Source organism: Neovison vison, chromosome 1, assembly GCF_020171115.1.
Source record: "Neovison vison isolate M4711 chromosome 1, ASM_NN_V1, whole genome shotgun sequence".
Classification (NCBI taxonomy): domain Eukaryota; kingdom Metazoa; phylum Chordata; class Mammalia; order Carnivora; family Mustelidae; genus Neogale; species Neogale vison.
In genome coordinates this window covers 273765594-273789147 of record NC_058091.1, presented here as the reverse complement: position 1 = coordinate 273789147, position 23554 = coordinate 273765594, and the positions used below count along the sequence as shown (strand labels likewise).

The window sequence follows — 23554 nt, the reverse complement described above, 5'->3', positions numbered from 1 at the left end:
CCTTGCTTGCCCTCCACCCCACCCCTGAGCAGTAGGGGACTCCCAGCCACATGACTGTGCCAGATTCCCTGGTCCCCAAGTGAGCACCAGGTACAGAACACCAGAGGCTGAGCTAGGATGTACTTTCATTAAAATAGGATGATTCATCGTCCTGCCATATGGCCGAAATCCCTTCCCCAAACCCCATCAGCTGCCTTCTAATTTGTGGCTGAAATGTATTTATGGCTCCAGCATTTGGAGGCCATCTTGGGAATCGCAAGGAACAGCAAGTTCCTTGCCTTGAACTTATGAACCAAGAAAGATTGCCTGAAAGGGCATGGATGGGGATTACCAGCTGAGGAATCCAGAGGGAACCTCAAGGGAAGTCCATAAGTCTTTATTAAATACTTTCCAGGCAAGCTATTTGAATTCTACTGCAAAAGGTAGGAAAGACATGGAGGAATATTTGCTCTTTGGGATCTCATGGTTAGGGGACCTCTGTCCAGTTGAAACCCAATCTCTTCATTTTTATTAATGGAAGCAGTTACCTACTACTGAGCATTACAGGGTTTGCTGCTATCCTGAGAGTGTTACCAATACTATCTCATATCCTCTCCACAACTCCAGAAGAAGATACAGTTATTACCTCCATTTTGTCGATGAGCAAACAAAGGCTCTGAGAGATCATTTGCTCAAGGCCACACAGCTAGTAAGTGGTTGAGCCAGAGTTGGAGTTCAGATTTCTCTAATTCCAAAGCTGATGACTGGCTGTACTTGGAAGAAAGAGATTCAGAGAGAGGAAGGGACATGCTCAAGGTCACAGAGTGGTAGAATGCGGGATTTTAAACACTGGGCTTTCCCATGAGCTAACAAGGGGTCCAGTATAAAATAACCAGAGAGGGCTGGGGTGCCTGGGTGGCTCAGTGTAATAAGCCTCTCCCTTTGGCTCAGGTCATGATCTCAGGGTCCTGGGATCGAGCCCTGCATCTGGCTCTCTGCTCGGCAGGGAGCCTGCTTCCTCCTCTCTCTGCCTGCCTCTCTGCCTATTTGTGATCTTTCTCTGTCAAATAAATAAATAAAATCTTAAAAAAAAAAAAGTAGCCAGAGAGGTGTGTGAGACTATGGGTAAGATTGCTATGAACAGTAGGAGTCTAGGTCTAAGAGAGGTTCTTATGCAAGGCATAAGGAAAGATCTCCTGAAGGTAATAAACCTTGAGCTGACCTTGAAGGGAGTAAGACTTGGATAACAGTTCATAATCCTTCCCATGGAGATTGCAATATGCAATCTGTGAAATTTTTCAGGCCTGCTTTCTTGTTGATCCTCATGAGGTCCTGAGGGGGCCAGGGCGAAATCACTATCTCTGCTGCGGAGCTGAGAGTTTTAATAACTTACTTAGGCTTATTTAGCCAGCAGGTGGTGGAGCCAGGACTCACACCCAAGTTTTCCGATTGTGGAGAGAAGGAAGCAGATGTCTTTGTGTCCTCTGTGATCCACTCCTCTCTGCCCCTCTTTAAAGGGGAGCCCAAACATTTTACCCAAACTCAGTCAAAGTTTCCTTCTTTTCAGAAATCTTCGTGTGTAAGAACGGACCCAGTCTTGTGGTGGGAATCCAGGCTTTCCCTCCAAGGGAGTGCCAGGCTCCGTGGGTTTTCGACACAGCTCCGATATTCATGGGCAGTCTGATTCAGGCACCTTCCCATTTCTAGGTCACAACTTCCCCATCAGTCTGGGAGACTATCTCTGGATCTAGGTAGACACTCTGAGCTCCTTTGGTTTGGAATTACCTTATGGAAGCCATTCATGTGAACTACGAGGTTACAGGATTTGGGGACTGAAGGATTTCTTAAGGGTCACCTCATCAATTTCTTCCCAAACTGCTATAGAATACGTAGTATCTATCTACTTATTTTAGTAGTATCTATTTATTTATGTAGTATTTATGTAGTATCTATCTACTTATTTTAAAGATTTTATGTATTTATTTGACAGACAGAGATCACAAGTAGGCAGAGAGGGAGGCAGAGAGAGAGAGGCGGGGAAACAGGCTCCCTGCCGAGCAGAGAGCCCGATGCGGGGCTCGATCCCAGGACCCTGAGATCATGACCTGAGCCAAAGGCAGAGGCTTAACCCACTGAGCCACCCAGGCACCCCTGGGTAACCATTTAAACTGCAGATTCGTCAGCCTGATCCCAGACCCAGTGAACCTGAATCATGGGAGCTTAGCCCAGAATGTATTATTGAACAAGCGACCAGGGTGATTCTCACGCACAGCCAAGTTTAGGGACCACTGCTAGAATGGCTCGAGCTCCCGTTCAAGGCTGAGTGCTTGAACACCTCCGGCAGCTGGGAACTCATTTCATCGTCCGCAGCTCTTTCCATAGCTGGTTACTTCTGCTCTGCTAAAAAATTTCCCTTATGCTGAGTGGAAATCTGCCTCCTCGTCACTTCCACCTAAACAAAGACCCATTAAAGAACCCCCCCACCTCATTTAGACTCAGACCCAGGCTTTTCTTTTCATTTGGTCTCATACCATTAAGATGCCCCAAAGAGTTACTGCCCTTGCCTCAACATGACGCACTCAGAGTTCCCACCCAGGCCCTGCAAGTGTCTGTTGCTGTGACTCTCATATAAATTAGATCCTGATTTATGTGTGTGAGAGGGCGCCAGCGAAAGGGACCCCACGGGGAGGTGCGGTTCATTGATATAAATCTGAAATTAAATTATCCTCGAGAAAATTACAATCTGGCTGCCTTTGGCAGTGGGATAATGTATATATTTCATTAAATATTAAAGTTTAATTTTGCTTTTTGTGTATGTGTTGGTATTAGGCAGTGTCCCTGATCCTGGGAGCCATTATCCTACACAAAGTCTTAAGAAAGATACAGACTATCAGTGCTAGAAGGGCCTACGTCCTACTGGATTGTTTTATAGATGCAGAAACAGAGGCCCAGGTTTGTCAAGGGATGGCCTTCGGGTCGCACTGTCCCGTCAGTTGTGCGAGGACTGGATTCCAGTTTTCCCGCGCTTTCCTTCCGTGTTCTGATTTTTATTGCCACTGTACTCTGCAGACTGAGGCTGCTGTTCCTGCCCCTCTGTCTTCAGGAGAGTCAAGAGCAGGCAAGTTTTCTGGTGCTTGAAGGGAACTGCTGAGTGATTAATCACTCCGTGGAGTTTTCAAACAATGCAGGCCTCTTCCTCTGTGTTAGGGTCATAGGGCCTTATCTACATGGCCTTTTTGGGAGCTCTGTGGTTTGTATGGGGCTTTTGGAAATCCCACTTGTGCTTTGAGTGGAAGTGTGAAGGGACCAGAGGACTCAGGGGCAGGAGAACCCTCCTGCCAACATTTCAGCTCTTACCGTGAGGGAGAACAGAGAAACCTTGCTTCCCATTTCCTGGGCAGTGAGGTCGGGTGGGGCCTGTGGAGGGTCTTCCAGAAAGATGTGCCTTGCTCAGAGCCTGACTTGGAGGGCACCGAATTGGGTAGAGACACGGCAGGTTTGGGAAAAGTCTAAGACATTATCTAGGCCTGTAGATTTGGGGCCCAGTTGTTCAAAGTAAGTCTCTCAGACTGGGGAGGAGAAGGGCCCTTGATTCAATAATTTTATAGTCTGGGTGCAAGTTTCTTTCTTAAAACTGTCCACTGCTAAGCAAGTAAGTAAGTAAATAAATGAACGATTAAATAAATCAACAAATCACTAGCATTAGACAAAGAAGTGAATGTAGTTAACTGAGTGAAAATCCCTAGTCTTGATGGCATCCCTTGGGAAAGTCACTTAACTATTTAAAGCCTTAGCATATATTTTGGTTCATTCGTTCATTCATTCCATGTTGGAAGGTTTACTGAGGGCCACCTATGTGCCAAGTGCAGTGCTGTGCATAAAGGACGAGGAATACATGAGCCTTGGATGCGTATGTACACAATCGAGTTCCATTCTCCTTTCTCAGGAGAGCTAGACTGCGGCAGTCACATGGAGTTCAGAGAGAGCCCACCAGGGGGCGAGGTGGGCCGGAATTTCGGAAAATTGCCAGTAGTGCAGGAGGTAACCTGGCTGTCAGGTCTTGAATGTGTTGGATTTGGCCAATGGTGTTTCTAAAAGATATCATTTAGCTGCCAACTTGGAAGATTTCACAGAAAACCCCAGACTCAAGTCTTATCTCGGAAGGCGTGCTGCCTGGGGCCTGCATTCCTGCCTGGCACTACCTTAGGACCTGACAGGTGGCTGCCCTTGGCTGAGCCTATGCTTTCTGGTTTTCCCTTATCCCCATCCTGCATCACTCAGGTGTCCTACCTGATCCTTCTGGGTGTCTGAGATTGTGACCCTGGTGAAGGGCTGGGGTCCAGACACTATGGCAGCAACCTTGGTCCTTGAGGGAACCAGGGTTATGCTAAGGATGCGGAAGATAGGGCTTCAGGAGAAGGGACCAGGGGAGCCGGGAGGTAAACAGGAGTGGGAGGTGGGCCCCCAAGAATCGACCCCAGTGCATCTCACAGACCACTCTCCATTTGCAGAGCACTCTGAGAAGGGTACTTAGGGAACGGGGAGCAAGGTAAGCAAATATTAGGAAGCTGTTACCAGCTGTCACATCCCTTATTTGGTCTTGGACTTAAGCCAAAAGGAACAGTGAGGAAGGGCATCTGGAATCAAGAATTGATTCGGAGGCTAGCAGTCCTCGCAGTCTTCAGAGGCTAGGCTAGTCCTTGAAACCAGATTTCTGCAGGGGTCCTGGGGGGAATGTCAGAGTATGCAGGGTCCCAGGAGCACCCCAAGACCACACCTGCAGAACTCTGCTCTGCTTGAGATCACTGCAACTTCTGGGGCATCCACGGACAAAGGGGACCCATCTCCTCTAGTAACAGACATCGGGATCTTGTAGAACTCTGAGCTGGAAGAAGCTTTTCAGATCACTCCAGTGAGGATTTGTAAATTGGTCACCCACAGGGCATATCTGGCTCACAAACGTGTTTTGTTTAAATTTATATGTTTTTGGCATCAGGAAATTTTGCATAAATCTTGATTTCTGGCTCATCTTAGAATACCGGATGATCTGGAAATGTGGGGCCCTGATTCCTGCAGGGTAACTGTGGGCTGGGGCTAAGGAGAGGCTGTCCCCTTTCAAGGGGTCCGTACCTCTATTTCTCCACAGTCCCTACAACCCCCATTTGGCCTTACTTTGGGCTCACCTCACTCAGTAAAGTGACCTTCCTAATCTCTGTAGCCATTTGAAATCGTGACTCTGAGAATAGAATGTTTCAAAATTATATATTAATCCCTGGGAACTTCCAGCAGATGAATTTTTGCTGGAAGTTTTTTCTCTAAAACAAATAAAAGTAGGATGGCTTGGGGGAGAAGCAAGGGTGAGTTTGCTCCTTATTCCCTCGACTCCCTTTTCGGGCACATAGTGGAAGGCTGAGAGCTCCATGAAGCATAGTTTAAAGCCCACAGGTACAGCCCACTCAATCCCCGCAGAGATGAGGAACTGAAGCCCAGAGCAGGTAAGTGACTTATCAAAGTTCAGAGCGTACGAAACAAAATGTGGACCTGTTTCCCCACATTCCATGTTTGTCTATCTGTCCGTTATGCCAGAGAGAGTCAGTAGGTTTTAAGACTTTTTTTTTTTTTTTTTTTTTAACAGAGAGAGATCATAAGTAGGCAGAGAGGCAGGCAGAGAGAGGAGGAAGCAGGCTCCCTGCTGAGCAGAGAGCCCGATGTGGGGGCTCGATCCCAGGACCCTGAGATCATGACCTGAGCCAAACAAAGGCAGAGGCCTAACCCACTGAGCCACCCAGGTGCCCCCACCAGTAGGTTTTAATTCACCTACTGACACCTGGCAACCAGAGGTATGGCTGAAGGCAATTCTCTGAGAATTTGTTTGGACTTGGTGGGGAGGAGACAGAACTGACTAGCAATGTCTGCCTCTGGGGAAGGGAAGAGTCATGGGATTCATTGCAGGAGTTTACCATCTGCATACAATACCACGCTGCCTGCTTCTGTAATCTAGGAAAGCAGATCCCGGAGGATCTGGAAGGCAAGTTTTCTCTACCTTTAAAGTTGGGCCTGATCCTGGCATCATATCCAGAGGTTCTCCCCATTAGCTTATCCAGGAAATCCGAGGGTGACATAGGCTTGGGCGCGGAGCGGGCAGCTTCAGCCTCCTTGGACGCAGCAAGGCTAAGAAAGGAGAGAGGAAAGCAGAGGGTTAATGATGACCCTGAGCTCACAGACCAGCCTCGCCCACACCCAAGAACCACCAAAGTGTTCTCAGCCTGAGAAATAGGCAGTGTGTGGGGATGCCTGGGTGGCTCAGTTGGTTAAGCAGCTGCCTTCGGCTCAGGTCATGATCTCAGGGTCCTGGGATCGAGTCCCACATCGGGCTCCTTGCTCGGCAGGGAGCCTGCTTCTCCCTCTGCCTCTACCTGCCTCTCTGTCTGCCTGTGCTCGCTCTCTGTCCCTCTCTCTCTCTCTGATAAATAAAATAAATAAATAAAATCTTAAAAAAAAAGAAATAGGCAGTGTGTGTCCTTAATGAGGAAAGACCAGGTTCAGCGGTTTACTTGGCCAGCTGTCGGCCAACACGGGACCCTGGCAGGCTGCTGTGGGTCTGAGGCTGCCGAGAAGCCTCTGCCTCCTCAGGCTTTGTCTCTGGGGTTTTGTGCAATCACACTCGGCTGCGGGGCCTCCCTGGGGGGGAGGTTGAAGGGTCAGCTTCCCAGCAGGCGCTGCCCTCTCACGGGTCTGGGGGAAAACTCATCCAGAGACTCTCAGAGATCTCCTAGTCTAGCCATTCCCTGAAGCTGCTCTTCAGAATCAGCCACTAATTAAAAAAAAAAAAAAAAGGTTGCCCGAGTCAAATACATTCGGGAACAGAAATTTAATCAGGCATCTTTACCTCGAGTCTTCTCAGAAGCTTTAACAAGCTTGGAGGCCTATACTTAGGGGACCACCGTCTCACGAAACATACGCTTTTGAAAACGCTCAGTTGGGAACGTTGAAGCACAGTTAGTGGAAGACGCGGAGGGATGTCCCCGAGTAAACCAGCCTGCCTCTGTGCGTCCAGACCGGGGGGGTCTGAGAGTGGCCTGAGGAGGTGCTCCACACCGTCTCTGTCACCAGCCCCCAGCGACCAAGCGGTTTCAGGTCCTCACTCATGCCGTAGCGTGAATTACTGATGTCTATGAACAGTGGCTGTCCCCCTGCCATGAGGTGCGCAGATCCCCAAGAAGGGTCAAGATTGGAAGCTGAAAGGTTCGAGAACAGTCTTGCATTGCTTTGGGCCAGAGAGCTGTCCTAGTCCTGAAATGATAGCAGGAGAGATGGCTGGGAGCAGGCGCCGCCGTGGCGTGCGGCCCTGTCAGAAGCTGGTACGCTGCGGAACGGCCATGCGTAGGGGGATGAGTGTGTGCACGCCCGTGTGTGTGTGTGTGTTGCATAAGATGGGAGCTTCTGTCACCTAGCCAAGTAGGACATTGCGTTCCCCAAAGATCCGCACTCAACCGCTCTTGTTTTTTGTCTTTGCTTGTTTCTGATCTCACAGTTGTAACGGTTTAAGTGATCCCCTCTAAGGAACGACTCTCAAGTCTGTCTCCTCCTGGCTGCTGCAGAAGCCCCCTTTACTCATTGGCAAACCTGCCCGTGCCTCAAATTCATCTCGTGAACGGGATGCCCCAGCTTCCTCTCTGAACTTGCTCCTGCAGATCCCACTTCCCCAGACAGCGCCTGAGTTTGGCCACTGTCTGGGTCTACAAGCTCCAGAGCCATCTTGTCTCCTCGTCCCCCTTTCCCGTCACATCCCTCGCTCACCAGGCCCTGGACCATGCTACCTGGTAACATAGTTGTGCTTGTGTTTGAAGACCAGGAATCATGGTCTTGTTCACTTGTTCTTTCAATCCCCTGCTGTGTCTACGATGGTGTCTCAGGCATAATTGATACTCGGCAACTGCACAGTGAATGAATGAATGAATACGATGCTACTTTAATTAATCAAATATTCTGGTTAGTAGGGTCTTCATAAATATTCATGTATGGATTAACAATTTTTAAAGTAATTAGACTATTATTTCCAGTAATGAAGAATACCGAAAGTGATCTGGTATTCCAGTGCAGGTCCAGAAGGCACTTCAGGATTATTAAACACTCATGTTACCTAACCTGAAGATCCCTTATCCACATACTCAGGAGCTCGTTATGATTGTCAAGATGAGGGACAATGCATTTTACTGTGTGTGTGTGTGTGTGTGTGTGTGTGAAAGCCTGGATGTTTGTGAGAGGGTGTGATGTGGACAGGTTTCTAGGTGTGATATGTACAAGTGAGTGGATGGGTACGGATGTGTGTGAGGACTGGGATGTGTTGGGGTGTTTGTGGATATGCGATGGATTGTGTTACACAGATACGTATGTGCAAACATGTGAATACCTCTGTTCATGTGGAAGTGTGTTGTTACGTGTGGCATCTGTATGTGTCCATGTGGGGTAGATGTACGTGTTGGGTATAGGGTGTGAGTGTGTGGAAGGCTTGTATGGATGTGTGGATGTGGTATGCGCATTACCTGTATGTGCTTCTGAAATGTACCGTGAAATGTAATGTAAGATAGCATTGAGAACACATGTCTGGAATTTATCCTGTCTCACTTACTTATAAGCTGTGTGACCTTGGGGAAGTTACTCAACCTCTCTGAACTTGAGTTGTCCCATAGGTCACATTAGTTTTACATGAGTGGTAACTGAGGTAGCACAGCTAAAAAACAACCAAGGACAGTTCTTGGGACATAGTGGGCCCTCGGTATATTGTCTTGCTCTTGCCTTGCTCTGTGTGTATACATGTGTACGTGTGTGCATGTGTGTGTGCATGTGTGTGTGTGTGTTTGAAGCAGTTCAGAGCCCGTCTGGGGACATCTTCTGGTCTCACTGCTGCTTTCCGCTGCACCACTGGCCCTAGTGACTGGGAGACCTCTCCAGATGCCTGCTGTGGGCCCAAGTTAGTACCGTAGTCCCAGCCTTTTCCCCATTCACCGCCAGACTCATGGCTGCTCTGTGGCTCTGGGGTGAGCCGACGGGACCACAGGCGTCCAACTGGAGATTTACGACTTTTCTGCTGCTATAATTCACTTCTAGAGCCTTTCTAGGAGTGGTGGTTATGAAGCTTTCATAAGCTCCTGTTCTCTCTACAGCCCCTCCTCTCAGATAATAAGATTTGGGAACATGGTACTCCCTCCCAGCAGCTAGGAGAGCACCCGCCATCTCTTGGCCCTTAGGCCTCTTTCATAAGCCTGAATCCTATTATGCCGTACTGGGAGAGAATGAATTCGCCCCAAATTGCCCTCTACCATTTGCTATTAGCGAAATGTGCCATTTAATACCAGAATCCTCCCCCAAGCCGAGGAGTCCTCTGGTCACCCAGCTCCCAAGTCTGCTGCATTTCCGGTCCAGTTACCTGGCCACTGACTCCCTATAAGCTCTGGCACGGGGAGCTGAATTGAGGCCGTGGAGATTCTGAGAGGTTAAGTAACTGGCCTCAGGTCACACAGCACTTTCACGACAGAAGGGTTTAGAACTCAAATTTTAAAGCTCTGTTTCATCCAAAAGCTGCAACATATGGGAAAGCCTAGTAAACTGTGAAGAGTATCCACAGCTTCGCTGCTATTATTACTATTTGTGGTGGAAGCTTATGGTTTCCTGTGACATCTGGGAGCATCAGAACAGGAGTCTGACTCGACAGTTTTGATCCCGCAGCTGCACTCCCCACCCTGAAACGTGGAGAAGAAAGGGTTGTGGGTCGCCCCATGATCTGTGTCCTCAAGGGATTCACGGCAGAATTCTTTGAAATTCTGAGATTCGCTAGTCGCAGCTGGTATCCCGTACCTCTGGGTTTTCTGGGGATCGCTTTCACATTTTTGATTCTGTGTTTCTGCACCACCTGTCCTCGTCAGTTACAATATTTCCTTAAATCACCTCACTTCTTTCAAACTTACTCTTTTTAAACACCGGACTTGGTATTTTGCAACTTAAAAATGAAAAAGCACCATTGTTTCCCGGAATAGACATAACCCCCAAGAGGGAAAGCGGTGAAAACAAAACAAAAAGAGAAGCCTAAGATTCTAGTTGCCCGCTATTGATTACCAACATTCACAACAGCAAGGCCTGCCCAGAGTCCCAGGGGAAGACCAGCAAGGATTGCGAAAAGGTTGGAGACACATTAACACCTGTCTGAGACTTTAATGAGATCTGAAAAGGAAAGAGCTCAATCATAATTCAGTGATACTCTGTGTGAACTACCCCATCTCTTACTGCCCAAGACCAAAATCTCTCTAATTCTTTTCTACATGCAGAGTCTTTATTTGAATGTCAAAATAGCCATGCCCCTCCACTTGATAATCATTGTACATTTCCATCTATATTTAGAAAGCACAGTTCACAGGGAATTAGTTCAAGGGCCCCCTATAGTAAATTCGTGCTCTGTGCTTTTGTGCAGAGTACATGTGCATCAAGGAGCCCTTGGTGCACATTTAGAACCACTACCTCTGGTGAACTTGAACATTTGCTTATAGACCGTGAGCTACTGAACAGAGAAGCTGGGGATGAACCTGAGAAATGAGACCTTTGATTGTGAGGATTTGCTGACCCTATGATGCAAATTGTTTCAGGGATTACTGGAATGTAATGGAATGAATCAGACTCGGTTGAGACAGATTTGATTAATAGTAATTTCAGAAAGACAGTGAGGTCTTCTGGGACCAAGTGTGCTCTCTGTCCCTCACTGGGAAGGCTTTATGACAAAAGCTGCAGTGACTGGACAGAGTCACCTTAGTGTCTGGAGATTTGTCACACAGGGAGACTTTGGTACTTAAAGGACTTCAGTTTTGATTCCTAATGAAAGAGACCGTGGAAAGATCCAGGAGTGGGTTTCCAAGCAGGGGATGGGGGGTGGAAGCAGGGGGACACTGTGAAGTGGGGGATGTGTGATCTTCAGAGAGTCACTCCCCTTTGTGGCTTTCAGTTTCCCAAGCTACAAAATAAGGGGGTTAGAAAAGTCTCTAAGAGTGCTTCTGGCCCTAAACTATCATTTTATAAGTCCGTAATATTCCCTCTCCCCCCAACCCCCTTTACACACATTTGTTCTTGGCATCTAAATTTGTCTGGAATCTTTTGAGGGAACATGAGCATGTCTGTGACGTGGTTTTTCCCAATCCAGTCTCGAGATTTCTTTCCAGTGGAACAGCTCATGTTTCAGGGATTTGTTGGAAGAAAGGCCAGATCAATGCTCAGGTTCTCATTCTCCTGTTGCAACATCAATTGGAAATAGGGAATCGATATGGAGCTGTCAATCTGAATTTCAAATGAGCTGGGGTTGGCACCATGCAGGTGAGAAACGGTTTTCAATTATACCCTGCATGGCCCCACACCACCAAGAACCATTCTGGGTTAGCAGAGGAAGTCCCCCTGACAGATGCCATCTCCATGGCTCAATACAGTAGAGAAGTCAGGAGGTCCGGGGTGGGAAACAGGGAGGACAAGGTGAGGGGCAGGAGAGAGTCTAACAGGCAGAGGGTAACCTAGGGAGAGGCAGGCAGGGCTGGAGGAGAAGCTGCAGGTGCGGGCTGAGAAGGGGAGGGAGGTGGAGCAGGGAGAGGAGAATGTGAACGGGAAGGTGCCTCAGGTGTGGCCAGTCCTATAATCGAAGGGTTCAGTGAGCACAAGGGACCGGCGCGCAACTGCACTTAGTGGGACGGTGGGGGCTTTCCAAGAGGCTTTGCGGGGAAAGCGATTTTTTATAGTAGAGCTTGAAGGTGGGGTGTGGGTTTGGCCTGGAAGAAATAGGGGAGGAGGAGGAGCGCTTTGAGTAGAAGGGACAGCGCGTGTTCAGTCTAGAGGGGAGAGAGGACTTGGAGAACTGTAAGACGTTTGGCGTGTGTGAGGGAAGGAAAGGGTGGCGGAGGGAGAGGGAGAGAGAGAGAGAGAGAGAGAGAACAATGGTAAGCGGTGAAGATGAAACATGGAGTCTGTGAGGTTGGGAGTAGCAGGGACTCGTCCCCTGGGTCTCTGTCCTTACAGTGGGTCCGAAAGTTAAGGTAAGATTACCCCTCGCTAATCCCTTTACAGTAAAATGAATCCATCTTGAGTGCTCAGCTCTTTCGGGTTTTATTGAATCGTGGTCTGGCCAGGCTTGAGGAATGGGCCCTCCCAAAACATCTCCCAGTGACGGGTGTCTAACTTGGCTTCCAGGCAACTTGTCCTCTGACTTGAGCCAGAATATCTACCCCCTCTGTCTTGGCAAGGAGGTGATCCAATGAGAGAGTATTTATTCTGGGCAGAAAGCACCTGGTCAACTAGTCCGAGGTTGTCTTAAAGTCTGCTAGCTGCTTGCACGGGCATTTACTTACGACACAGTTTTGAAGGTCACTATGGAACAGAAGAAAACACATTAAGGTGGGAACTGGGGAACAGGAGTGTAGTTGCAGCTCTAGCTCTAACTTCCTGGGTGGTCTCGGGCTAATTCTGTCCCCTAGATGGGCCTCAGCTTCCTCATCTGTGAATTGGCCAGCTGGCATTCGGTCAGGCACAATGGCCTGTTCTGTGTGGAGGGCCCACTTCTGTTCAGCGGAGGGTGGTTGCTCGGAGATGGGTTCTGGGACTTGACCCAGCAGGGAAGGTACCAGGACGGCTCATCAGTCTGTCCAGGGACTAGACTGTGGAGCTCCAGCTTGGCTTCATTTTGCAGGCCCTCTTGCTGTGAAATCTTCTGCTCTGATCCTTCTGACTTATTAAGCACCCACTAAACGTGTAAGGCACTATGGGGGAGATGCAGATGAACATGTCATTGCCGACAGAAAACGCCCTCCGTGTGGGTAGGGTTTGTGTCTGTCTCCTTCGGGGCTTGGTGTGTGGTAGCAATCAATAATCATTTGTTGATGAAGGACCTTGGCCCTCTTGTTGTTGATAGTGGACCAGATAGAACAGATCAGGGACATAAACGACCATCAGCGGTCGCCACCCAGCTTAGGAGGTATCATTGGATGGCTATGGTGGTTCAGAGAAGGCAGGCAGTATTTAGGGGAAGGTGGGGATATGAATCAGAGAATTTTTCTGAGTTTTAATTTTAGCTTTTGCACTTTCAGAGAGAAACAACATTTGCTGTTGTCTATATTGTGCATTTTAGGGGGAAAACTTTCTTTCTTCTGCCTGTGGGCTGTCCTGGGGAAAGGGGTGGGGGGAGAGGTAGAGGCCTGGGGAGGGCTCATGTCCTAGGCTCCTGGAAAGAGGTGCAGCTGATACTCTCTGGTCTCCTGAACTTGATCAGTTTTCTGGGCCCTGGCCCTGGCATTCGGGAACCTGGGGGTTGCTGTGCAGTGCAGGCCCTGCTGGTCACCCTTAGCTTGGCCTGGGTTGCCGCCTGAGGTCAACATCTGGCTTTTCATGGCCAGCTGTGCAATTCCAATTTTATTTGATTGCAGTAGGGGGCTTAGGCTGGCCAGGGAGGGCCTGACAACTTATTACTCTCGCTTCGTGACCTGCTAAGCATCCCTGGGGGCAGAATGTCCCAGTTGGTGTGTTTGGAGCCCAGTTCTCCCTGGGGACTTACAGAACAACACCTACTTCCCCCTTCCTGGCTCACCTCCCCCAGCTATATCTGCTCCCTGTAAGAAAACCTTATCTGTGTCAGAAAGTACATGTATTTGAATATGATTCTCTTGTGTAGGAAGATAAAATCTTGGATCCTTGGAGCTGGAAGGAACCTTGAGACTCCATCTGGTTCTTCCTCTGCCCCTAGGGAATGGGAATCTCTAGGGATCTTTCATATGCCTTATCCTTGCTTCTGGTCTGTTCCTCCGGATAACCTTCTATCTAATAACTCTTCTGCTTTATGTTCCGTATCTCCACAAAGCAGGCTGGCAGGCGAGGGTGGGGAGGAGGCTCCTTGGGAAACTGAAGGAGGAATTCACTCCTTAGGGTTGGGTAGGCCCTTGCAGGTGCCCGAGAGTGAGCCCCTCTTTAAATGCAGTGTCGTAGGTGCCTCACTTGCCTCACCCTAGTCCTGGCCCTGCTGTGGCATCACAGAGCCACCAACCCAGTCCATCGAGGATAAAATTTCCTGTCGGTCATCAAATGCTATAGGCAATCTCCTATAGGAGAGGGAGTCTAGACCTCCTGCAGCCTCTCATTGCATTTCCAGAAAGCTGTGTTTTGTTTTTTCTTGTTTAGTGGCAAGAAACAGCATTATGTATTCTCCCTCATTGTATCCTGCCAACAGCCTGAGCAGTAAGATGTCTGTCCCATTTTGCAAGTAAGAGAATTAAGGCTTAAGACTCTCGTGGCGACCTAGCGTGGCACACCGCACTGTGTTTGCCTAACTGATGTCAAGGTTTTCCTTCCTCCGGCCTCTCTCCTCCTCACTCCATGGGTCGGTTCCAAGGCTGGAATCACAGCAGCTCTTGGTGTTTTATGGTTCAAGCTCAGCCTTCCACTCTGTAGTCTCCCTTTTCTCTGGGGTCTGGGGCACTCAAGGGGTTATGTAGGCGAGAATGGTGTTTGTGCGCTTCCTTCCAGGCTCTTAGTAAGTATGGTTCCATGAGGCACAGAGCCCGGCCCATGGTCAGGGCTCAATAGTTCCTTGTTAAGTGGGTGATAAGCACCTGGCATTCCAGGGGAAGCAGAATTTAGCTGTGCAGGTACTAGGCCTCCGTGATGTGATTTGACTGGAGTCAAAAAGTCCCCAATTCTGGCCCTGATACCTTTAGTCAGTCCCTGGGGAAAATACTTGATGTCTGCTGGGAAAATCCAAGGCTGGAAAATAGGAGAAGCCATCCTTTTCTTTCAGCAGCATCCACAACCCTCCCACAGGTTGACCTAGGCCGGTGGCCTAGGTCAAACCCATGTCTATGCATAAGCCTCACATTTCTCCCCGCTGAGGTCCCTAATTACAATTCTACAACAGCCCTCTCACTTTGTTAGTTCTACAACAACCATCTCACTGACTGTCCCTGTATGTCTCATCTGGGGAAATTTTCCCATGCCTTGACTGCATGTCATTCCGCAATGAGTCACAGTGTGGGGAATCCAGGGGACCCTTCAGAGACTTGAGTGCTGAAGAACAGGCCTACGGGGTTTGCTCTGCCAGAGTCGAAGCTCTTAGCAGGCCCTACGTAATCAGCATGCATCCCACGAGCTGGACAAGAGAGCAAATGGCTCTCATTACCTTCAATGCAGCTTTCTTTTTAATCAGATAAATCTCATTGGAAAAGGGTATCTTTGCAGAGAATGGAGCTTGAGGCTTCTGGACAAAAAGTTTTGGGAGGAAAAATTGCACTGATCAGTAGGGATTAGTCATTTGAGGTTGCCAAGACCTGGGAGTGTCACTATTGAGGAGAAATAGTAATAGGATAAAAACAAAGTCATGGTATTAGCTCGTGGTAGGGAGAGCCTCCAATCACTTAGCACCTACTATGGGCGGAGTTCTTTACAGGTGTCCCTGGATTTAATCTTCTCAACAGTCCCATGCAGATGACATCATTACCTCCGTTTTATAGATGAGGAAGCGGATGCTTGCATTGTCAGGGATGTAGCCAAGGTTGTATGGCTTATATGGGGCTCTGTCCTCAGTCAGCTGGCCTGTGAAGTCCATGCTATTAACTGCTACACTCTGGTGACTCTTCCAAGGGACAGAGATTGCAAAGTCCCTCTGAGGAGCCACTGTGGTTCATGATAAACTGCCGGCATGACTCTTGACCTACTGGTGGGAATTCCTGGAACTCTGGGAATCAGGAAGGATGGGTTGAGAACAATATGTTGATCACTCTCAGACAGATAACACTTTCCGTGTATATGGCACTTCCAAATTGGTCGCTACATTTGCTCCTTGTCCCACGCCCATGACAGCCTCTCTGTGTGCAGGTGATGGCCTGGGGGCCCCCCCGGAAGGCTGAGAGAGTTGCTCAGGGCCTCCACTGGCAAAGCCATAATGTGACCAGGCTCTCAGATGTGGTCTGGGTCATCCTGACAATTCGGCCCTTCCCAAAAGACAGGAAGGGGATGGGCGAACCCTTCTTGGCTGTTCATTAAGTTGTTTCTCAGAATTTCCCTGGCATTAGCTTGACTTCCATTTAGTTTTTCCATCTCAGTTGACTCATCTTTAAAATACAACCTGCCTTTACCAACTGCCGGTGTTGTCTGACTGGCTGAAGACCCTGTGTTTTTACAGATGCTGTGGAAACATGCTCTTTCCCCTCAGAGGGCGGTCAACCTTTTTCATTCTCTTGGCACTTTGAGGTCCTCCTCATCTCCTTTGAGTTAGGATTAATTTATCAGTTCATTTGTTTACTTATTTATCCCCAGCTATCTAAGCAGTACCTACTAGAAGTCAGAGATTGTACCAGGTGATTGAGCAAAATATGAATAATATAGTTATAACTGCAGGCCCATGTTGAGTGGTTATAAAGTACTAGGTTTCAGTATTTAGTCCTTAATATAATCCTATGGGTTGGGGAGCCATAATTTCTATTTTACTCATGAGGAAACTGAGGTTCACAGAAGTTAAATAACTTTTCCAGGTAGACCTGACCTGGCACACTCTCCCTTAACTTTGTCAGTAGTGAATATGCCTTAGCCCTCACTTTGCGCAAACTCCCAGACTTCCTACTGCCAAACACATAGGAAGACCTACATGAAGACATGTGAGTGTTTGAATACCTGGGCCTATTAGAAAAAACGTATCACTTTTCCATCCAAGTCTATACCAGCTGAGGCCCGTAGTGGAAAGTAAACCACATTGCAATGGAGCCGTAGGAAATGCATCAACAAAAAGGGATATTTATCTCAGAGAAAACAGGTTTTCATGAGGGGAGCCTGGATGTGTGTGGCCCTCACACATCCAGGAGACTGATTTCAAAGGAGGATGTTGAGAAAATAAATCATCCTCGCTGGCCTTGGAGGAAGGATGACCTTAAATTATAGAAAGAGCAACTTGGATTCAAATGTGAAGCTGCCTTTCATCAACGGAGAGCTGGGGCTTTGGAAAGAGGATGCTTAACTGTGAGTTGAGAGGGTTGGGTTTAGCTGAGGTGGGTATTTGTATGTAAATACAGAGTTTTCCAGAAGCTTCAGAGCTCTAATCCTTCTCTAAATAGCCCTTGTTCCTTCCCTTGAATCCTCTAAGACAGAGAGCTTCGGCTCTGCTCACTGGGGTGGAACTTCTTTGTCTCACTCAGCGGGTTCCAAAGTCTTGGGGAAGACCAAAGGGAGAGAAGATATAGAATTATGAACCTGGTCATCTTGTGCATTTAAAAAAAGAGGCATTTATTGAACACCTGCTATGAGTTAATGACCGTATATTCTGGTATTACAAAATCAGTAGGGTGGATCGCCGCCATCTTAGAGAGAAGGAAACAGATTCAGAGGTTAGCTGACAACGATAGCAATTGCTGTCTGTGCTCGAACACTTTCTAGGTGCTACATACTGAGCTGAGAACTTTCACATCGGTGCTTTCTAAGCCATCCAGCGACTCTATGAGATAGGACCACTTTCTCCTCCATTTTACAGGTAAGGAAACGAAGGCTTGGAGAGCTTACATGACCTCATCAAGGTGCTCTGATGGCAGAATTTGTACATGGCTGTAACTGAGGTGGAATTTGGGCCCAGGTTTTGGAGCAGCTGTTCACAGGTGTTACAACAGCTCACTCAACTGGACTGTGCATCGTGTTGACTTTCCGTTCCTCTGTGGTTTAGTGTGAGCCTCTGTGAGAAACATTGCCTGAGGAGAATTCAGGGGAAGACATGTCAGGGAAACCTGTGGGACCCAATGAGACAAAAGGAAGACAGATGGACGATGAGGGAACGACTAGGTGCCCCTTCCTGGTTTGAGGATGAAGGAAGGCTAATAGCAGCAGGAATGCAGGGTCAAGGCTGCTTTGTCTTTCTTTTCCTTTTGGGGTTTCTTTCCTTTCTACTCTGTGGGATCCTCCAGCAGGGTCACCTCTTCATAACTCACAGGGGGACTACCCAGGAGGCCAAATTCCTTTGCCTTCTGCTTCTTGCTGCAGGTGTCAGAGGCAAAGAGAAATAGCCGGGGGTACAGGGCAAGCTGCTGATGTGGAGTCAGAAATCCCTGTTTGACTCCCGCCTGATCCTTTCTTGTGTGACCTTGGGCTAGCCCTTTACCATAATTAAGCATCCGTTTCCTCATCCATAGGGTGTAGATATCTTCTGTGCTAACTTATGAATGACTATTTGAAACCATGTTGAAGAAAGCATAAGGTGCTACCCAAGTAAGAATGCCCTTCTGGCCTGGAACCCGGGCGTGCTCTACAGACTCTGCCATCAGACTCCAGTTCTGCCATTTCCTACCCATGTGGCCTTGGACACACCACGTATCCTCTCTCTGTTTCTGCATCTGTAGATGGGGGTGATAGAAGTTGTGCTTATGGGGTTGTTGTAATGTGTAAGTCCGTCTTTTGTAGTGCTTGGTTTGGTTCTCGGCACATCGTGAACGCCCAAAACATTTTGTATCGATTCAGAGAGAATTGATGGATCTAGGCTCTTTGATGAGGGATAGATAGATGGGCTTCTAGAGCTTTCTTTGGGCTTTGCACTTGGATGCTCAAGGACCACCCGCTGCCACACCTCCAGGAGCTCTCTGGAGGATCCTTCTCCTGTGCTCCTGGTAATTTATCGGGTAGGTAGTCAATGAATAGCATTACTCTGGCATTTCAGTCAATAGGATTAAGATGATCTGATGGTAACAGAGTAGTAACTGCTGCTGCACAGATGGAAACTGTCCAGTGGCAAAAACTGTTCCTCACAAGCTGGCTGGCTGCCCTCAGACCAGAGTCTTATAGCCCTTTTAAAAAAAATAACATTTTCCTCTGATGATTAAAACAATAAATGCACATTGGAAAAATACAACAACAAAAACAACAAAAAAAAAAAAAAAAAAAGAAAGAAAGAAAAAAAAGAAGAAAAATTCAAAGAAAAAAAATAAAACCCTCCTGGAAATCCCATCATCTAGATACCAACTGTTACCTTATTAGTAAATTTCTTCTGGGTTTTCTTTTTGCCTCTGTAGATTATAAATTGGTTTTGTTTCCTGCCTTTTTTTTTTATTTTAACTGAAGATTCTGAATGAGCATTTTGCTCTTGTTATTAAACCTTTAGAAACACAATTATAAATGACTGCCTCGGCCAATGTGTGGCTGTATTAGCATTCACTTAGCTATCCCTCTCCTGATAGGCATTTGTATTATTTTCAATTTTTAGCTATTATAAATGATGCTGTGAAAACCTCCCTTGGTCACAAACCTCTGTTCATGTCCTAGAAGCAAAATTGCTGAGTCAAAGAGTATGACTATTTCTAAGGCAGAACAACTAAACCAGTGCAAAGGAGTTCCCGTCTCCTTCAACGCCAGGACCAGCAGGCTCCTCATTGAAAATTCTTTATAATGTGGAGTCTGCTTGGGGCAAGGGTTGAAGGAAATGGTGGGACAGTGAAAGTTAATAGAGATGACCACATTTATCTTTTTTCTCTTTCTCCATTAACTCAGATTGCCCAAGAACCCATACACATCGGCGTGTGCTACAGGAGAGAAAGAGAGACTTTTGTGACAGTGTAGTTCAGAGTCCAACGTTGCAGATGCCGGACATTTCTTTTTATATATTAAATTTCCCCTCCCTATGTCTTCTGCCTGCATCATATCCAATTTTTTATCCCTGAAAGTACTTAGATATAGTAAATACTTGGTTTGAGAGGGGGGATGGCATAGCAGGCTCAAATCTGTCACAGAGCTGTTGATCTTGGGCAATTCACTTAGCCTCTTCAAATCTATTTCTTTATCAGAAAAAGGAGGCCATGGAGCAAAAATGTGCTCCTGAGATTGCTGGGGTTGAAGACAAAATTCATACCAGATACTGATGTGGTACCCAAAACACAGAAACCACTCGGCCTATCCGCTATTATTACAAATAGAAATTAAAGTCTTTGTGAGATTCAAACATTCTTTACTCAAGTTCTATGCCAGTCTAGCTTACACCTAATAATTCTGAAGAACTTCAGAAAAATAGAAAGGCTAAGAGAGGCAGGTACGGCAGGAAATAAGGGATGTGGGCTGTGCTTCAAATCTTGGCTAATTTATTATGTTCTGGTGTAAGCCCTGCATTTTAAGAGGAACATTAACAGGTTGGAGCAGGTCCAGAAAGGAACAACTGGGCTGGTAAACAAACTTGAAATTGACCTGTAAGGAATAATTAAAGACTCTGTGGGTGTTTGGCTCAGCGAAGATTTAGGCAGGGAGATCATTTTTTACAAATCTCTGTCGGGTTGTCGTGGGGAAGAGGGAATCTGTAAAATAACGTTCTTGAATATTTACTGTTTGCCAGGCACGGAGTTCAGCCCCGTGCAAATATTATTTATTTTTTCCTCTCCCAGACACGAGATGAGGAATATATGTGTGTTCCTGTTACACAGATGAAGAGACCCGAGGTGCAGATGGCAGAAGATGGCAAAAACGCCTTGGTTGAAAGTGACATGGCTGGTAGGTGGTAGGTGGGACTAGAAACAGATTTTTCTGATTCCATAGCTGAGGTACCTTTTCCAGCCCAGTGATTTGTGCCAGGCGACCAGGGAAGGCAGAGGGGACTTTAAGAGGGTTGGTGGCGGGGGAGGGGGGTGCTGCCTGATACATGGGAGGAAAGAACGGATTGACCAGGAGGGTTCCCCAGTAATGGAAGGGGCATCATCAGGAGGTGGCGTGTTTCTTGTTGCCGTAAGTGTTCACGGATTAGGCGGAATCCTGAGCGACATGCTGTAAGGATGAGTCAGCCGAGAGTGGACTAGAACTGTGACCTTACTACTTACTCGATGACCTTGAGAGTTTGTTAACATTTCTGAGCCTCAGTTTCTTCTTCTGTAAGCTAGGAATGCTTGATTCTAATTTTAGAGTTGTTGGGAAGAATAAAAAATTCAGATCAATTTCCTAGCCAAGAACCTGGCATACAAAAGTGACTCATTGTATGTTAAGTGAACAGTTTTATCCCTGGTCTTTTCGGGATGTCACCTACAGAATGGGTATTCTCCCTCACTTGTACAGAGGCCCGTATCTGCCAGGCTCTGTCCTCTCAGGGAAATGACAAGTTGGACTTTGAAACAGGGGTAGTGGAATAAATAAAAGGAAGAATGTTTAGATGGAAATGTTAAACAACAGAGTAGACATTATTGGGAGAGAGAGGAGAGCTATTTCACCTACTGATCAATTATCAGAGAGCCCGCTGTGTGCCCAGCACCGTGTCCTGTACATTAAGGGAATACTCCATCAGTCCGAGGTACTGTCTTTGCCTCAAGGCCTGGGACGGCTCAGACAACTCTGAAAACTGGAGAACAGGACTGAGTGTCACTTGTGCTAACTCCCTTGCACAGGACTATTACGAAAGGGATGCTTAAAGGCAGGAGGTTGGAGAAGATGACCTTGGAAGATCTTTTGCAGGCCTGGGCTTGTGTCTTTCGGGTGACTCCCAGGATGACATCCTTGCGGGCACAGTGGGATAATGTTGTGGACCTAGCTCCCTTGGGCAGGGCCTCTAGTTTTCCCAGGACATCCCTCAGACCTGGGAATATGCCAATCATCGTTGTCTGTCGTCAGGCCCGGAGGAGGAGGGGTTGCCCTCCTTCCTAGCCAGGGAGAACCAGGCATTCCCTGCCAGCCTCCCAGGGCTGTTTCAGGCCCCTGTTCCTCAGACATCAGCCCTGGCCCCCACCACACTCAGCCATGGCCCCCACGAGGGGGAGGCATGGAGCTGACTGCCCAAGGGTAAAGCTTTTATTGCTGTAATTCTTGGTAAGAGACCCCATTCTTCTCCTTCAACAAGAAGACAGACTCCAGCTGATTAGGGAAATACTTCTTTTCTTTCTCCTCTGGTTTCCTCCCCGGTTCGGTTCATCCTTCCTCCTTAGCATTTGCCTCTTCCCGTCTGTACCTCTCTCCCCTTCTCCTTCAGTTGTTTCTGAATCCTAGAATGACGGAGCTGAGAGAGACCTTAAAAGTCAGCTAGTCCAGTCCACCCACCCATTTTACACAGGAGAATACTGTGGTCCTGAGAGGGAGGGAGACTCACACAGAATGGTCTTGGCTGAACCCAGAGGAGGCGCTTCCTTCTTGATTACTCTGCTTATCTCCCCTTTTGTCTATCCCCTCATCTTGCCCCTCCCCCCTTTATGTCTGGCCCCATATTATTTCTTATTCTCTTTCGTCTCTTCATGAATCCATGGGGACAGATGGAAAGGAAATCAGGGCTTTGGGTGGCAGAACTGAAGGAAGTATATCGTCAAGTCCTCCCCACCTGCTTTCCTCACTAGGAAAACTCATTTTCTCCATTTTCTTCCTCAGACACTCTACTCCCTCCGCTCTGCCCCAGCACATCTCTGGATGTGAGGTTTGTGTACGTCTTTCTGCCGATGAAGACTTTGGACCGGATTGGCCTGAAGGTGTCCCAGATGGTACAGTCACCGCTTTGGCACAAGCTGGCATCATCCACAAAATGGGGATGATCCTAGGACGTATTTCATTGAGTTGCTTTAAAGACCCAATGGTTAAGCATATGGAACTTTCAGAAAAGTTTCTGGCATATAGTAGATTCTAGATACATGTTATCTGATAATATTATAAATATTATTTAGAGGAATTTCTGTTCATAGGCAAAGGATTGGGAGTCACAGATGTTTTAACATGAGAAGGGAATAGAAAACTACGAATATAGTTTCAATAGATACTTCTTTTTTTTTTTTTTTTAAGATTTTATTTATTTATTTGAGAGAGACAGTGAGAGAGAGCATGAGCGAGGAGAAGGGCAGAGAGCGAAGCAGACTCCCCATGGAGCTGGGAGCCTGATGTGGGACTCAATCCCGGGACTCCAGGATCACGCCCTGAGCCAAAGGCAGTCGTCCAACCAACTGCGCCACCCAGGCGTCCGTCAATAGATACTTCTTGGTGACCTTGTCCCCACTGTGCTCTATTTGTGAATGCGCCTAATTTTTATCCAAATGTAACATTTTTTTTTTAAAGATAGATTCATTTATTTATTTATTTATCTGAGAGAGAGAAACCACAAGTAGATGGAGAGGCAGGCAGAGAGAGAGAGAGGGAAGCAGGCTCCCTGCCGAGCAGAGAGCCTGATGTGGGACTCGATCCCAGGACCCTGAGATCATGACCTGAGCCGAAGGCAGCGGCTTAACCCACTGAGCCACCCAGGCGCCCCCAAATGTACCATTTTTTGTCCAACTATTTGAGTTCATAGAGCAGCCCATGTCCATGACTCACACTGAATAGCCATTTGAGACTTAGAGGTACAGTTAGGCTTTGCTCAAAACTGAGTTATACAAGTCCTTCTGGTATTTTCTGTTCAATCCTATGGCTGTGTCTAAAATGGGATGGTAGAGTACAGCATTCTTCAAACCCAAATTGCCTATATAGCATATGACAAATTTTGCCCAGTTCATATACTATTACTTAACGTACCCTTAATTTGATTTTTTAGCTTAACAGAGATTACTAGTATTAAAATGAAATTGGTAAATTCCAGTACCCAGTAAAATAAAATTCA

At 47.3% G+C, this 23554-nt stretch overlaps 1 protein-coding gene across 2 annotated transcripts in view; it reads right to left on the bottom strand.

Moving 5' to 3' along the window:
* The window catches only part of GLRA1 (glycine receptor alpha 1), an 81546-nt gene that overhangs the window by 43548 nt on the left and 14444 nt on the right, over nucleotides 1-23554 (bottom strand). For both annotated transcript variants that reach the window (XM_044241114.1, XM_044241115.1), the window contains exon 2: nucleotides 6023-6150. In XM_044241114.1, the coding sequence (XP_044097049.1) occupies nucleotides 6023-6150 (128 nt within the window). The remainder of the gene's footprint in view (nucleotides 1-6022; nucleotides 6151-23554) is intronic.